Source organism: Melanotaenia boesemani, chromosome 12, assembly GCF_017639745.1.
Source record: "Melanotaenia boesemani isolate fMelBoe1 chromosome 12, fMelBoe1.pri, whole genome shotgun sequence".
In the NCBI taxonomy this organism is placed as follows: Eukaryota; Metazoa; Chordata; class Actinopteri; order Atheriniformes; family Melanotaeniidae; genus Melanotaenia; species Melanotaenia boesemani.
Window position 1 is genome coordinate 22,607,335 of NC_055693.1, and position 16,570 is coordinate 22,623,904.

At 38.6% G+C, this 16,570-nt stretch overlaps 1 protein-coding gene across 8 annotated transcripts in view; it reads left to right on the forward strand.

Moving 5' to 3' along the window:
- The first annotated feature begins 227 nt into the window (after positions 1 to 227).
- The window catches only part of epha3 (eph receptor A3), a 106,962-nt gene continuing 90,619 nt past the window's right edge, over positions 228 to 16,570 (forward strand). For 5 of the 8 annotated variants that reach the window (XM_042001088.1, XM_042001083.1, XM_042001087.1 and 2 more), the window contains exons 1-2: positions 229 to 395; positions 9,020 to 9,084. In XM_042001088.1, coding sequence (XP_041857022.1) covers positions 302 to 395; positions 9,020 to 9,084 — 159 coding nt within the window. In that variant the 5' untranslated portion in view covers positions 229 to 301. Of the gene's footprint in view, positions 396 to 9,019; positions 9,085 to 16,570 lie in introns of all 8 variants that reach the window. The other 3 variants (XM_042001091.1, XM_042001089.1, XM_042001084.1) reach the window with 2 other exon arrangements.

Below are 16,570 nucleotides of genomic sequence, written 5' to 3' on the forward strand. Positions count from 1 at the left end.
CAAATGTTTCCCTGCTCTTCATTTTACCAATTCGCGGAACTATTGACTCAGACTGTAAATTACAGTGAAATCCCTACAACTGCAATTTAGTTAAAAAAATGACCTCGTGTGGTACAAGTTGCAGGGTGACCTGTGATGAACTCGAGCGCCGCTTTTTGGCTGTCAGACTCTGTAGGACCCAGCGGAAAACTGCTCTAACCGGAGGGAGACGGCGCAAGAGAGAGGGGAAAGCTGAGTGGAGAGAAGACGTTCCCAGACCAGTCAGTGGCTTCATGGAGTTATGTACCTCTGATCCGCCGCCATGGATTGCAATCCGCGATCACTTCTTTTCATTTTACATCTTTTAATGACCTGCGTTATTCCCGCCTTTCCCATCATTTACCCCCCTAATGAAGGTAAGCGAACTCTCAGGCTGCGGACATTTGTGTTTATGTGTGTGCGCTCGCTTTTATGCCTGTATGTCCATGTGTGTATGAGTGTATGAGTGCGCTACGGCACTCGTCGCCGCATGTCGTGCGCTCGCCGCCGACTTTACTGTTCAAATTACTGTGATAGCAATAAGAAGACGATCCGAAGCGCACGAAGGTGAAAATGTGGCAGCACAGAGACGCGAGAGCAGATCGCTGGCACACATAAATAGATATTCAACTTGAAGACAGATCCCCAAAGAGCAGACATGGTAGCCTAATTTCGGACAGTTTCGCTAATAAGGATTCATAGTTAATTAAATCTGAACAATTTAACTAAGTAATGCCAAAGCAGCTTTTAAAGCGCCTCTGGGGAGTTATTACGGAGACGAGTGGGAACTGTTTGTATAAAGGGTTTGCATCTAGTTATCTGTTACACCCTAGAACCGTTTATTTTGGGTAGACGCCCCAGTTACTGAGTGACTTCGACCAACTCGGTTGAAAGGCAATATACAGGGGATGTCGCAGAGTGCGTAAAAACGCGTACGGCTGTTGATGGTTTTGACCCGAAGAAAAATATAGGCTAATGCGGAGATGTTGATCTGGTGATCTTAAGAAGTTGTTGAGCTGTCGACTTATAAGTGTGGTCTCAAATCATACAACTTTAAATACAGCCTCAGTAATTATGGTACACGTTTCAGAAACTTCTAACGTGGTTATTTTCCTTTCTATTAAAACACGGGATAAGGGTCCAGCTTCGGCGCCGCCACTTCTTCAAACAGGGCTTTAAACTGGATAAAAAAGAAATAAATCTGATGATAAAATCGTTCATTATAGGGAGAAGTTATACTAGGTTTGAAAGTTACAAAAATATCACGTTTTCGCTAACACCTTTGAAACTTAAAGCGTGTTAGGGTTACAGCGTTTTGTTGCAGGGGACAACGAAGACGAAATGAAGACGCGTGCTGAAGATGCGCACGCCTGTAACCCTTAACTCTCCGAGAGAGACAGAAAAACTTCATTGAAGTGGAGGATAATGTGGAGCTCAAAATAAAAATGTGGAGTTCCAAACTTAAAAATAAATACAATATAGCCTACGCTCCATGTATCAACTCTCAACACAGACCAGCAAAAAATCATAGTATAAAGCAGCCTATTAAACCCGAAAAACAAAAATGTTATTGAACTTGTTTTACTGCGTCTTTATTAGCCATGCTGTTATATAAAAGAGTAGACGTGCACACAACTAATAATATATTCCTAATCATCCTGCCACAAATTTAAGAAACGATGAGTGTGTTGCAGTTTGGAAAGTTTAAGGCAGACACGATAAAAGACCGGTTGTTAACTGAGATTGCATTTGAGTTGAATGTTTGAGAGAAACAACCCAATAAAAAACAAACAAAAAAAAAAAAAAAAAAAAACGACTGAAACTTGGTGCTTTTTTTTTGTCTCTGAAGCTTGATTTGCTCCTGAGCTTGGAGATGTGTTTGGCACACACATGAGTTGCAAGGTTTCAGTTTTTTTTTTTTTTTTTTTTTTTTCCAAGGCAAAATGTTAGTGGAATTTGTATTGAATTTATAATTTACTATTAGTTTTGCTAAAATGATAATAAAATACATAAATAAAATAATTAATTGTTCTCTTTTTGTGCATAAACATTGCACAAGCAAATAGCTCCTGTAGTTTGGCAATATGGTGCAAGAGAGCATTAGATTTAATTTATGGTGCTTGACCTGACGACGTGAGTCGGGAAAATGTGCTGCGTGACTAAACGGAGTAAAAACTGACCCGAGTCACGCAGGCCTGCTGCAAATCGAGGCTCTCAGTGCAAATGTGAAACTTTATTAAACAGCTAACGGGCATGCGTTCAATACTTTACCGAAGTATAAGGCAGATAAGATGCAAATGATGGCTGAACACTGAAAAGGAGACAATACCATTCAAACTATGAGGCAGAATAACGAAAAATAAATAAATAAATAAAAAAAGTGGGAGAAATAAAAGTGAAGTGTTTCAGTGCTCATATTGGAACACTATTTGCATGTGTGTGGGAGTTAGAGAAAAGACACTAACACACACAGACAAAGGGAAAGATGAATCCACTGAGGAGCTTTTTTCAAGTGTTAAAATATAGAAGAAATTAGACGTCAGACATTTACCGCTCATAAATCTACCAGAGAGCGTCAGCATCGAGCTGCTCCGTCTCTATAAGTTATTTTATAGAAATCCATGCAGGCTTCTGCACCACAAGTTCGGTGTGGATCAACAAGAGGACAAAACACAGTTTGAAGTGCGCAGAGCTTCCGTCGCGATTCACTGGAAGCACTGTTGATGCAAATGAATGGTTGGATTTGGCTTCAGTCCAACAAGAAGAAACTTATTTATTATACTCTGGTTTTCATGTAACTGTTGCATATACAGTGTAATGTCGGCGTTACAATGCAGGCAAAAACAACATGAGGTCACTGAAGCTATCAGTGTCGCAAGCACAGGACAGGAGTGCACAAGAACTTTAAGGGCTTTTTTTGCGACTTTCTCAAGGAAAAGACATTGTTTTGATAGATTTTTAAAAAACAGTTTCCCGTGGTGGTTTGCAAACGATATTGGGGAAAAAAGTTGTGTAGAACTAACATGCACACAATATTCTCCCATTCTATCCCTTCTCTTCACTCGAGTTTCTTTTTGGTACTCATACTAACTTTTTAAAATGTATTTATAACACTGGTCAGCGATTAATTGATTGATTCATTTATTTGTTCCTTCATTCCGCAGGCTGCTGGTAATCAAGTGTACCCAACGCGCAGTACATATGACCTAGATTAGCTATAATTAAAAAAGAAGATAAAAATATATAAGGATTTTGGATTGTCACTTCGTTGTCAGATCACATGTAACTGTGACGCTTTTTACATGTAGTTAGTGCAATAGAGCACAATTACAAACCAAATGAGGTTTTCACACGCTAACCTCCCTTTAATAGGACAGTAGCAAACTTATTTCCCTTCCCCTTCCAGACAGAAAATCAGACAGTTAGCTTATTGTTTCTCGTTCCATGTTCCTGATCGAATCCATGATTTTTTTTTTAATCAAATTTGTTGCCTTCATTGGGTCGTTATGCTCTTGTCCAAAGTTCTGGATAAAGTTAAAGTACGCAGAGAGAACAATATCATTTGGTGTCGCGGATTCATTTTTACTTTGGCACGAAAATATAAGTGCGTTTCCTCCCACTTCAGTGGAGAAGAACATCTTGAGTTCTGCGATTTTCCTTTTAGGTGGTAAAACGTAGGCCCGCTGCGGGACTCCAGTAGGCCTCGGGTATTTTTAGCAGAGATTGTCGGCCCGGAGAGCAGCAGTCCCGCTGGGGAGGATGATCGTCTGTGAGCTATCGTACCTTTCAGAGGTGCTGGAAATGTGCGTGCACATCAAATTATCTCAGTTTCTTTACTCCTATATGCACATGAACGTGCTGACCAGACACTGAGGACCAGATGAAGACTGGTATATGTATATATATATATATATATATATATATATATATATATATATATATATATATATATATATATGTATATAAAGAAAGAAAGAAAGAAAGAAAGAAAGAAAGAAGAATGGGGGCAGAGGGGCTGGGCAAGCAGCAGCAACATCAGACAGAGCGACTCTGCTCTTGAATTATTCATAATGGGAGGTGAACACTTCACCCTTTAACACAGACACAAGTCGCCTTGCTATGCCTGCACTGCGGCCTGCCAACTGTCAACATGCACAGTACCAGGCTGCCAACACAAAGACCCATCCACCTTTTTAGACAGGCTATTCTATTCTATTCTATTCTATTCTATTCTCAGTGACTGATTAGGTCCTGTGTTGTTGTTTCGCAGCATCACTAACTGACAGTTTTGTTGTTTCCCACTCATCCAATATCTTGATTCTGTCTGTGACTGTTATTCCACATTCATCACCTGTGAGTTGGTTAGTGGAAGCAAGACATCAAGGAAATGTGCATGTTGGACAGTCACACAGCTGTAAATTCTAATAACACACACATCAAAATAAGTACCCTCCAACCCGTTGCTCGGGTGTTCAGCATTCACCGAGTGACACTAGACATATGATTATACAGCATGTATAATCATCATATATCTAGTATCACTGACAACATTCATACGTCAGGTTCATTTTACGTGTGTGGGTTTTAAATGGTGGTCTCGGTTTGCTCTTATATTGATTCACCTGTTTCTACCTCTGGTCGTTTGCTCCCTCTCAGACAGGCTGGCTGAGTTTGCTATTAATACTCCCGTTTAGAGGCACTCCCTGATGGGGCAGGGGCTATATGCTTGGCTGACGCTAGCTTGCTAACTGACTCTGTGTGTGTGTGAGATAGAGAGAGTGAAGACTGTCAGAAAATGTTTGCATATGCTCTCATTTTGTGCTCGCTTGAATGCTCACGTGCAGGGATAGGCACATTTTTTGGTAAGCATCTAAAAGGATATGCATACCGCAGATGTGGCTGTGTGCCGAAACATGCGAGTGATGTTTTATTTATTTATTTATTTTCTAATTTGAGCATGTGATATGCACTTGTGTACACCTTCCCATATCCAGTGTCTCTGTATTTCATTATGTTTACTCCCATTGTTTCTTGGATGCAGATGAGTCTTCTGACAGGATGTTGTGTTTATGTCTGTGTGCTTGTGTAGGTGCTGAGTTTTCCAGCCAAATGCAGCTGGAGGGGCCTCTTTCCTTCTGCGATAGGAGAGCTGTCTAATTTTCCTCTCTCAAATTCCTTCGCTCAGCTCAATTTGAGTGGTGGGCTCGGCTCGTTGAGAAATGCAAATTGGAGGCAATGGGCCTGGATGCTGAGCTGCTATTATCTGACATGAACAGATAGCTTCATTAGACTCTAATAGCAATGCGTCTACTGCCACTCAACTGTCTGGGTTCTGTAGCTTGGATAAAGCTCAGGTGATTCTCAATTTAGTAGGTTTGTAAACCTAGAATTACACAAGTGCCCATTTGTGTCTTTGACAGTTTTTTTGACTCTTTTTATGCCGCATTAACTATTATTTCCTATATATAGATGAGAAAATTTATTGTTTCCATCCCAAAATTTAATTTATTATGAAGTAATTGTGGCTCAATCACTTTGCTCTGTAGTTAGGGAACCTAAATGTTGGCTTACTGAAAAAGGTTTCCATGCCTCAGCAGTCCTTCATGACCCGCAATTATTTTCTTTGACTTGCAATGTGTACACGCTGGCTTACAAAGCTTTGAACTGGAGAATGCAAGTATTCCTCATATTTTCACAATGAGTGGACTTGCAGCTGTAGGGCCTAACAGAGCTGCTGCTTCACTTTTCTGAGTATATGTGCACTCGCTTGGCCACACATCTATAAGTGTGCACTTCTGAGTGTGTGTGTGCATCGATGTGGTGCTCTCAGCAGGACAAAGTGAAATGAGATGAATCAGTTTTCTTAGAACAGTGAAACTTTTCTCTGTCCTCTAGCTTTACATGTAGGTCACATAATGTGCATGTGTGTAATTACAGCATGTGAATCTGTGTTGTTTTTTTTTTAAGTCTTTTTGCTTAGAGACGAAATTATTTAGAAATATTGAACACATGCCCACTTAGTACCATCACATCACAGCAACAAGCTCCATGCTGTCTAAAAGCATGCATGTTAGGTTAATTAGGGATGCTAAATTGACCATATGAGTGTGAACATACATGGCTGTTTGTCTTTTTTGTCTCTGTTTTTACCCATTGATTAACTTCTGACGGATTTGAGGTATACCCCTTTTATTGTCCTCTGTCAGGGTTTTTGAAGAGGGTAAAGTGTGCACAGAAAATGAACAAATGCATACCCATGATCATAAAATGACAAAAAAAAATAAGAATTCTGGACCAGAACATCAAACCCATTTATCAAATTTGTCGGGGTTTTAGGTCAGTTTTTTAAATGAGATTGCAGAAAATGATGACAGGATGTTAGCATCGAACCTGCAGTAGACAGCAGTCAGTGCACGCTCAAATGAATTAGGGAAGATTTGCGATGTGCTTGCTAAACTAAGTGCTGCACAGACCAGGAAAAACGGAATAGTGAATTTTTTTTCCATTTAATTCAACTCAAACCTTGATATTTCCATGGATGAAAGTGCGCTTTATATTGAGTGTTTTTCTGTGTGTTGCAACATAGAGAAAATAATTTGACAAAGTAAATCGCAGTTTGATGCCCAAGTGAAGTGTTGGAACAATCCACACTTTATTTTTGCTCGTATTTCTGTAAAACTTTTGAGGTTTGAGATGTTTTAGATGGTTGAGGCTTGGCCTTTCTTAAATTCTCTCTGCTTCACCTAATTGAGAGCTTGCTGAATGCTGCTTATTGCAGGTAGGTAGTGCAACGACTCATAACCAAATCACCTAAGCTCACATAAAAAAAGCAATAAATAAATAAATAAATAAATAAATAAATACACACACACACACACACACACACACACACACACACACATATATATATATATATATATATATATATATATATATATATATATATATATATATAATTAATTTTTGCACTACAGAGATTTATTTGCATTTTCACTTTTAACCTGCACTTATAAACACATATTTTCCTCACTTTCATGTTCAAGAAATAAAAATAGTTTTTGATACAGAAAATATTAAGACCATGAGTTCTGCTAACTTATGTGGATGATTTCATTTTGCCAGCTTAAAATGAAAGCATTACTCAAAAGTCACATTTAAACATCCAGTGTTTGTGTTACTAGACAGAAGCTAATGTCAATCTACTTTTATCTCGACATTTTATCTGCTGAGGTGGGGCATCCGTGGATCACAAAGCTGCCTTCACATTCCTTATTCAATGTGTCATGACCCATTCTGACAGTTGTGTTTAACGGCACTCATTCACTCTGCAGCCGTGTGTATACACTAAAAATAAAAAAAAAGGCTCCAGTTCATTTTCAGAGCTTCAAGAAGATGCTGTATGGTATGTCAGAGTCACTTTGGTCAACATATCCATCAGTGTACAAGTCACCTGGCTTTTTGTACTGGAATAGAATCCTGTCACCAGTTTGTCAATAACTAGAAGTGTGTTGTGCTGTCCTATGAACATGGCTAGGACTCTAACTTAATGAAGTTCACAGTAGAAAACATGTTTTTGCAAAGTCTCAGCTTGCATCACAATGATACTGAGCTCCTTGTCTTATTTATCCTCTGTCATATTTCCTCTTTCTTTTGCTCTAAGTCTAAAAAGAAGAAGAAAAAAAATCCTGGCAGTACACACACACAAAGAACTGTATTTCCATTCATTATAAATGGATTTATATTTTGGTTTGAGTGTGACCAATTGAATTTTTGACCACTTTTGAAACTGATGATTGCATTTTAATTTAGATTTGAAGCAGTTTTGCCTTACCTTGTTACAATCCAATCACTATGGATGAGTCAGGTAGAGCAGGCTCAATTGGGTCAAAGGCACGTGCCTTTGAAAATAAAAATATTTTGAGGTTTTTCAAATACTGGTTTTACTTTGGTTGCCCTTTTCTGCAAGAAAAGACATCCTATTTTTCAGTGTTAGCATGTGTGTGCCGTTTCCCTTTCACACAAGACATTAAACTCGCTAACACCCACTAACATTTGGCTTTCATCTTCAGTGGGATAGGGACCATTCATTAAAGTCAAAAGATAAAGTAGTCATGGGTATTTATTGGCTTCAGCTGTGTCGTGATGGAAACAAGACACCTAGGTGGACATTCTAATATTCGCTTAGTGCTGCTGTTGGAGCTGCAATGGTGAGCACATTCCTGACAGAAGTTTTAAAACCATATTACCAAACAAAGCATTTAACGCTGAAGCTTCGAAACTGTCAGGAGTATCAACCTGAAGATAAAGAGACATCAAATGAATACATTTAACCAGCTTGTACAGCTGCTTCGCAGTCGGGTTATAGACAGAAAACGCCTTTTCTCTGAAAATCAGCTTACTAGAGACTGTGGTCCAACCACAGTCTGTAGGACAGCTGAATGCCATCCATTCATGCGGTAGTAATCTGTAGCTTTTTAGCCTATGTTGTTTGAGATGTAGATGTGGTATGACTTCACTGAGAGTATCACTGTTTCTGGTAATAGGAAAGGAATCAGTTAACTTTTTCTTGCAGGTGGCTCCGTGTTTTAAAATCCTGCACATACATGCTACTTTGGTGTAAAAACAGATTGTGAAGCTCTTGGTAAAGAGACAACATTCTGACTCAAAGGGTGTTTTAAGGGCAAGTCTGAGACTTGGGATTAGTGTTAGGATTAGATTTATTGTAGGGTTAAGAAGAAGGTGTGGTTGGGCTCTTAGTTGGTAGTTAGGGGATAGGGGAAAACATTTTGCCATTGACTATTCTCACAAAGATGGCCATATAAATGCGGGTGTGTCGGTATGTGTGAGTGTGTGTGTGTGTGGCAGCTGTGCAAACAAAGTCATGATCAGCACAAGAGGTTGGGGACTGTTCCTGTGGGATTTAATAAAGGCTAATTGGGGCTAACTAGAACTAGACACTCAAATGTTGTCTTTGTTTTGTCCTCTCTCCTCCTCACCACAGTTAACCTGTTAGACTCTAAAGCAAGCCAAGGGGAGTTGGGATGGATTTCCTACCCATCGCATGGGGTGAGTATCTTCCATCTCTAAACCTTCATCATGTCTGAATATGTTTAGTTTTATGAGACATATAGACTAACATCAAATGGATGTGGGTTTCAGCCATGAAATCAGGATTTTGAGACTCAAGTGGTTCTCACTTTATCATGTTGAACTACTGAGTCAAGTGCAGATTAACCTACTTTTTTGTGTTTAGATGTTTTAGTCCATTTTTCGTCTTACAGGTTAAGTATTCAGAGCGTGCCATATGGTCAAGATGCTTAAGAGAAACTGTACTGCATTCATAATATGTTTGTGCATTTGAGTCCTGTGTGTTTAAAGACAGATTAAGACATTAAAGGATTTTTGGTTGTAGGCTCAAAATCATCCACATAAGACTATTGAAAAACTTACACCCTTTGCACACAGTATCACATCGGCTCTCATACAGTGACATTTTGCTGCTGTTGCATGTGAACAGTACATTTTGTTAACATTTCACTCAAGCCATAAACAATATGTACTAACTCATTCTGTACGTCAGATGAAACACCACAGGCCATGTCACATGTCTTCTGGAAGGTTATCTATACAGCAAAATACACATTAAGGTGTTTATTTTACTGAAGATTGTTTAGTGAACATGCAGATCAAAGCATCTTCTAATAGAAAACTTCACATAAAGACTTCAAGAGAAAGTAATTAGAAAAATTGTACAAATCTAATTAATTATTTGGAGATATTTCATGGTTTATACAAAAAATTATGATTTTTAGTTATTTATTTTTTTGTCCACTTCAATAATAATTTAATAATTTCTTTAAAAGTAATCTTAAGCTTTAAGCATAAACATTTTACTTTAATTATGTTAGCAGCATTTTGTTTTTTATGAATCTAGCAACTCTGGTATGACATAATAAGAATTTTTATATTAATAGAATAGAATAGAATATAATGGAAAATAATTAAACATTTATGTAAAATTATGTACATAACACATATTAAGCTGCATAAAGAATGCACATTTGCATATGCATACATAAAAGTACAAAAAAAGTAATAAATAAAAAAATGTCTTAATGTAAGTTATCATCTATGATGTATTTTTATGCAGATTTATTAAAGGTAACCTCATTCACTATTGCTGTTTGACCGGAATACACATTGTGTGTAAGCTCATAAATGGATTTTTAAAAACAGGAAACAATAATTAGTCATTTCTTTTTTTGAAGAAATGACTAAAACCAGTCAATATGTTGCAGCAACGTTTCACATCTTGGTTACAAAATTTAAAAAAAAAATTGTTAAAAATGACTGCAGCCTCATCTATCAGTCTCCTTTTGCTACCAAAACCTCTGGTGGGCTCTTGTTCAGTGTTTATTTGTCTAACTAGTTAGACTTCTGTGCCTCAGGGCTGGCCCACACTCTCTTTCTCTCTCTCGAACACACACACACAAATTCTCACACACACACTATGCTGTTTTTCCTTTATTAAGTGTTAGAATTACTCCTTGGCAGTGGCTTAAGGTAATCCAGTCATTTGTTCCATGGAGCTGCCAAACCTCGTTTCCCTCGGCCGTATATAGCGCCGGCTCCATCAGAACACACTGACTTTCTTCATGAGGCTGAACCACGATGAAGAAAGAAAGGCTCGAAGAAAAAAAAAACTTCAGGCATTTTAAAATGTATTTAGTCAAAAGACGATCAGGCTACCCACCAATCGCGTGACAAATGGAAGGATGAGATTGATGGGCTGACTGAAGTTCTTCACGTGTGAGCAACCAGGAAAATGTGCACCGATACTACGTACTTGATCCAGCACCGGAGGTTGGAATGTGCAGCAGAGGTTATGCAGTTTGCGTATTGATGTCTGTGTTACTTCAACTTTTTTTTACTTTGAACTATAATTTGGATGAAAAGTATGTGATTATCCAGTTCATAAAAATGCTGCAGGGATGGGATCCAATGTCATTCCTGAGAGCAAGGGAAGGAATGGGAGAAGGATCAAAAAGATGAACTGAAAGGCTAAAGAGAGAGAGAGAGTGGAAGAAAGCAAGGGAAGATGAGAGAGGGGACGACAGGAAAGAGTGAGGGAGACACATACACAAAGAGATATTGCTGATGATCAAGTCCTCAAGGTGAATCATCTGTAATTACTCACGTCATCCACTGACTGCGCTCCGATAAGCAGCGTGCCCTGGGAGACCGCCGCTCACAAATGATTTCTCATAATGTGGCAGTGGCACTGAGCCCTTTCTGTTTCTTCCAAACACACACACCAACACACACATACAGACAAACACTCCTTCACATTGATGGAGAGGCCGTGGCTATCGGCCTACCGAGACACAACGTGCTCCGGTCAGAACAAATTAAGAGCTTAGCCTCCCCAGGATGTTCACTCCGGAGCCGCCGAATGGACTGATGGGTGTGCGCCTGTGTGTTTGAGTGCGTGTGATCCAGATATACTGTTATCTGTCTGGGAGGCAGGCTGATTGCTTTGCAGTGTCCAGGGGGCTTAGCCCATCACTAAAGACTGTTAAAGATTACATTCTCGCATGCTTTGAAAGCATTCTTCAGCAACAAACCAACACCCCAGACACCGGCTGTGCATGCAGAATAGAATTAATGGGTACATACAAAGTGAAGTCAGTTCTTTATAGTGACAGGGGATGAAACATTGCTGTCTCTGCCAGGAACTTTTCTTATTACCAGAATCTTTTGAGTCTTGATTTTTACTTCTGAAAACCAAACTCTAAATGTTGGAAGGATTTCTTAAAGTTCTTGAATGAGAAATAGTTCATGGCAGTTCGCTACAAAATATATAATTTGTCATTATGACATGAAATCAGCAATTGTTGTCACACATGTACTGTAGCTGTACATACTCTACAAAAATCTTCAGTTTCCATATCGTACTGTGTGCATCATGTCCTGCTTCCTGAGAGCTCTATCCAGGTGCCTTCTCAGTGTATTTTTAGACCTGAGATTGCGTCTCTGAACTTTTGCATCATGTTGAAAAAGCTCGACATTTGTAGAAAAAGAGCCAGCACTAGCATCATGTGGATTTCTCTTTTTCTGACAAGAATGAGAAGAAATATTTAACCAATACATATTCCAACCAGGTCGGGGGGAGTCAACTACAGACATCTCCTAGGGGTCCAAAGGATTTGATGGCAATAATGTGTAGGCTATTGTTTTGTGCATATTAGTGTCTATGAGACATAACTATTGGCACATTCTCACCAGCCCCTAGTTCGTTCGTTTGCCCAGAAAGTCTGGTTCATTTGGGGAATTGTGAATGTACAAATGAACTTTGATGTAGATCAAAGAAGCAAACTGATCTGTTCACAAACATAGGTCTCGGTCTGTTTCAAGTGAATCAAATGCAGGAAGCAGACTACAAAGCAAAGAAGATTGTGGGTTTAACGCAGTGCATTGTGGGTAAAGACAACCACAACATATGTGTATGTAGAGTGAAAGGCAGCTGTGGCTGGAAGAAATGGCTAGTGGTCAGATGTGAAAGAAGTTGTGTTGACCAAGTTCTGATAGAAAGATGATCAACCCAAGACCGCTAGGATTTGATGCAACTCCATGTTTTGTTCTTATGTGGTGGAAACAGAAGTTGTCCTGCATTAACCAGTAGATGAACGGGTTTCCTTCTTCATTGTTTGTCTAGTGTTATCCTTTAATAATTATTGATACAGCAAGGATTGGAATATGTTGGTTGGTTTTTTGAGAAGATGCAGTGTGAAAGCAAACTCAGTCCCCAGTCGTACCCCAACTAGTGGACTATGTATTGATCTACCATATAACATCCGAATCAATACTTAGCATTGAGTCTAACTACTCTAACTTTTTTTGAGTTGGAGGAGACTAGAAAAATGACAAAATGACATTTAAGTAACCAGATCCGCTAACATTGTGTCGTTATGTAGAGCAATATTGCAGGTGAACAAGGTCATATAGAAACATGTTATTAAATCAGGTCATGTAGTGAGAACATGGATGGACATTTAATGTATGAATCATAAGTCAAAATGAGATAGAAATCTATGGTTTCATCAATTTTTATATGCAAAATTTGGATCCATGTAAACATCTTTCGTTTTTGCTAGCTTTCCTTTTTTTTCTTCCTGTCTTTCTTTCACTGGCTTCAGAGCACAGACTGCTGTTTCTCCTTCTGGAGCTACACAGGGGCTTTTAAAGCCTGTCTTCCACTGCGTCCACACCACAAGTGAAATCAGCGTGGCCATCATAAACTGCTGCCCCTCTCCCCACAGAGAGAGTTGAGGGAAAAGCCCATCCATAAATGGGGATTAGCAGGGAAACACCAGGGACCAGAAATGAAGAGGAAGAGAAGAATGTGTAAACTGTCATAATTGCTTTCTTCCTGGTCAGATAAAAGAATTATGCTAGCGCGTTCAAATTCATCCTGAAATGCACCTCTTCATTTTGGAAACGTACCCCAATTGTATATTAAAGCCCCAATAAACTTAAAACGTTGATCGCGTTTACAGCAACCTCCAGTAACTGATTTTTGTGTTTATTAGAGTAAAACATAAAACATGGATTAACCATAAAAACTTCAGAACTCTCCACAGACTGGGGGAAAATGAAGGAGAATGCATTAAGATTTTCCTTTGGCAAGCCCAGCTCATGAAGTGTCCTCTAACTATCATGCTTCAGTGGATGTGCCTGTTACACTGCTGACATATGTGGATGCTAAAATGTAAGATGCTTCTGCATTTGCTGTGGCTGATCTAGTTTTTAAACCCCTACTTTGCTGAATCTTCTATGTAATGGGTAGTTGGTTATATTCTCTATTATTATGGATTCAGGAGAATCAATTTTGTCAGATCAAAATATCCATCTGTGGTGTTTAAATAATTTAATGAATAAGTAAATAAATAAATAAATGAACATTCAGACTGATCGGCCTCTACAGGTAGATAAAAGTGGGTTTTAGAAGTGATGACAGTCAGCAACAAAGGCTCATTTTTATTTGGAACGTGTTATTTGTTTTAACCCTTACATACTACCCTAACTGCTATTCTTTTGCCCTGAAATTGAATTACTTTCTCTAAAGTGACCCAAAAAACACACAAAAAATTTCATAATTGTTTATTTTTTTATAGACACAGATTTTTGGACATTGAGGCTGTTTCGGGTCACATTTGACCCATATCTGCTTAGATGACGTTTACTTGTGCTAGTGTGGGTCACATCAAGGAAATGATGGTTTAGGGAACTTGAAACTGAAACTCTACAGGTCATGTTTCTGAGTATTTTTTTTTTTTTTTTTTTTTTTGGAACTGTGGTGGCAGAGTTCAACGGGAACTCCCACAAAAACTGTATGTGTGCACACAGAAACAGACCGGCTGGTGTTTCAAGAAGCATTGTGGTTATTTGGGAATAGTAAAATAGTGAAAGAGCTTAGGAGTGATCACATATGGTGCACTAAGGGAACAGACTCTTGGTCTGATCTTCCAAGACGAGGAGGTTGATGGTGATTTGGAAGAGAAAGTTTCAGAGTAAGAAGACAAGGAAGAAAACTGATTTTAACCCCTCTGATGAAGATGACTGATGGTGAGGAGAAAAAATGTAAAAAAAAAAAAAAAAACAACAAAAAAAAAAACTTTTGGTCTTCACACAAGAACTCAATACATGAGAAGGAAATGTAACTTATGTTCATAGTTCATAATAAGCATTTTATTATTTGTTTTGTCTTCTACGTGATAAATGTTGATGGCGTTCAGCTCAACTGGTTGAACAGCCAGTTAATTTTGTTGCTGTCGGGCACAAACCTCCTATGTCCAAAGCTCGTGATTTTCTTTTTCCTTCATAAATCAGTACTATTGGTCACCCTTTATGTCTGTCTGTAGTTTTACAAATATTTAACCAAAGATATATGATGTAAAACACAATACCAAGTTTGATGACATTATGTCCATTATTACAAGAACCATACTGTCACGGAGGGTGTGAGGATCCAAGGAAAAGGGAGCACCAGAAAGAGCTAACAGAGGTTTTATTGTGACCGATTGGTGGACGGAGATGGGAACGCTGGAAGTCCAGGTCAGGTTCTTGTGAGGAGAAAACACACAGTGGTTAATGTCAGGCTATGAGACAGAGACAAGACTGAGATCGCAACTGGTTACCACAGATTGTAGTATAATCCAGCGAAGACTGAAGGTCTGCTTGGAGTTCTTATACGTGCGAGGATAATCAGTCTGAAGACTTCCAGCTACGCCGTAGTGATTGCAGGGATGCTTCAAAGTCCAAATAAGGTCAGCAGGAAGTGTGAGCCATGACACATACAGTTTTATTAATTATTTGAAAAATAACAGTTTTGGACATAGGAGGTTTGACAGCAGAGGTTACAGCTCTTCCAGAAAGTGGCCTTTTGCATGTCTAACCATCTCTCTGACCCCCTTTTATGTCCACTAACTGTATAATAGAGGCCACTATAGCAGAAAAAATCTTTAAAAAAAGATACTTATGATTTCTTATGATATAGCTAGTAAGACAGTGTTCAATGCTTGCAATTTTGAAATGTGGTTATATTGTAAATTCTAACTTCCAGAAAGTTCACACCACTTTTAAATTAAATAAAATATATCTAAGTTATTATGACTCTTATGTTTTATGTCAAACAGAATATGATACTGAATAGTAAAAGATGTTTCTTTAAAAAATGAGTGTTATAAAACCTAAAAAGTAAACTCTCCCTGGTCTCTGAAACATTTATTAAGGATAAATCATGCATTTTTAAACAAAAGCTCTTTAGACATTCTAAACAGATCTGTAGTTTAACGTTTGATATAAACACCTGCTATGAAGTCCGAGTCAAAATTGACCCTGACTAAACTACGAAGGTACAAAATATGAACAGTATGTAAGGGTTAAACTGATTGGTATTAGTTTGCATGTGACTTTATCAGAAATATATTTTTGTCAGTTCTCCGCTATTCATATGTCTGTACTATCTGCCCTTTATGAAATGTTTTCAATAGGGACTTCCCAGAACCAAACTCTCACGCATGTCTGGTGAAGTTATCTGAACTAGTGACATCACATGCAACATCGTAAATCAGTCAGTCAAGCTTGGATTGTGCCTTTGATGAAGCCGCATGGATGACTCATGCTCTCCTCCAACCCTAACCCACAGTAAGACCACCCTTCATCCAGAAATCCCCAAACTCAACAGAAAAGTGCCCTGTGATGCTCAAAGTATGGGTGTCAAGAACAGACAGCTGATTCTGGATCTATTTATTATAGGTTGTATGGTTATTTTTAAGGATTTGAAATACAGAGCAGTAAAAGAATTATTGGTAAACTCTGCAAAGAGGACGATCGATCTTCCTTCCTAAAACTCAATCAGTCTCAGTTACATCTAAGTGCATTGTCACCCTACACCGGTCCATACACTGGTCCATTGACTATCATTGACCTGAACATCTTTGAAGTCAGTGAAGTAGTGTGCTGACTCGATGACTCCGAGACGTGCCTGTTG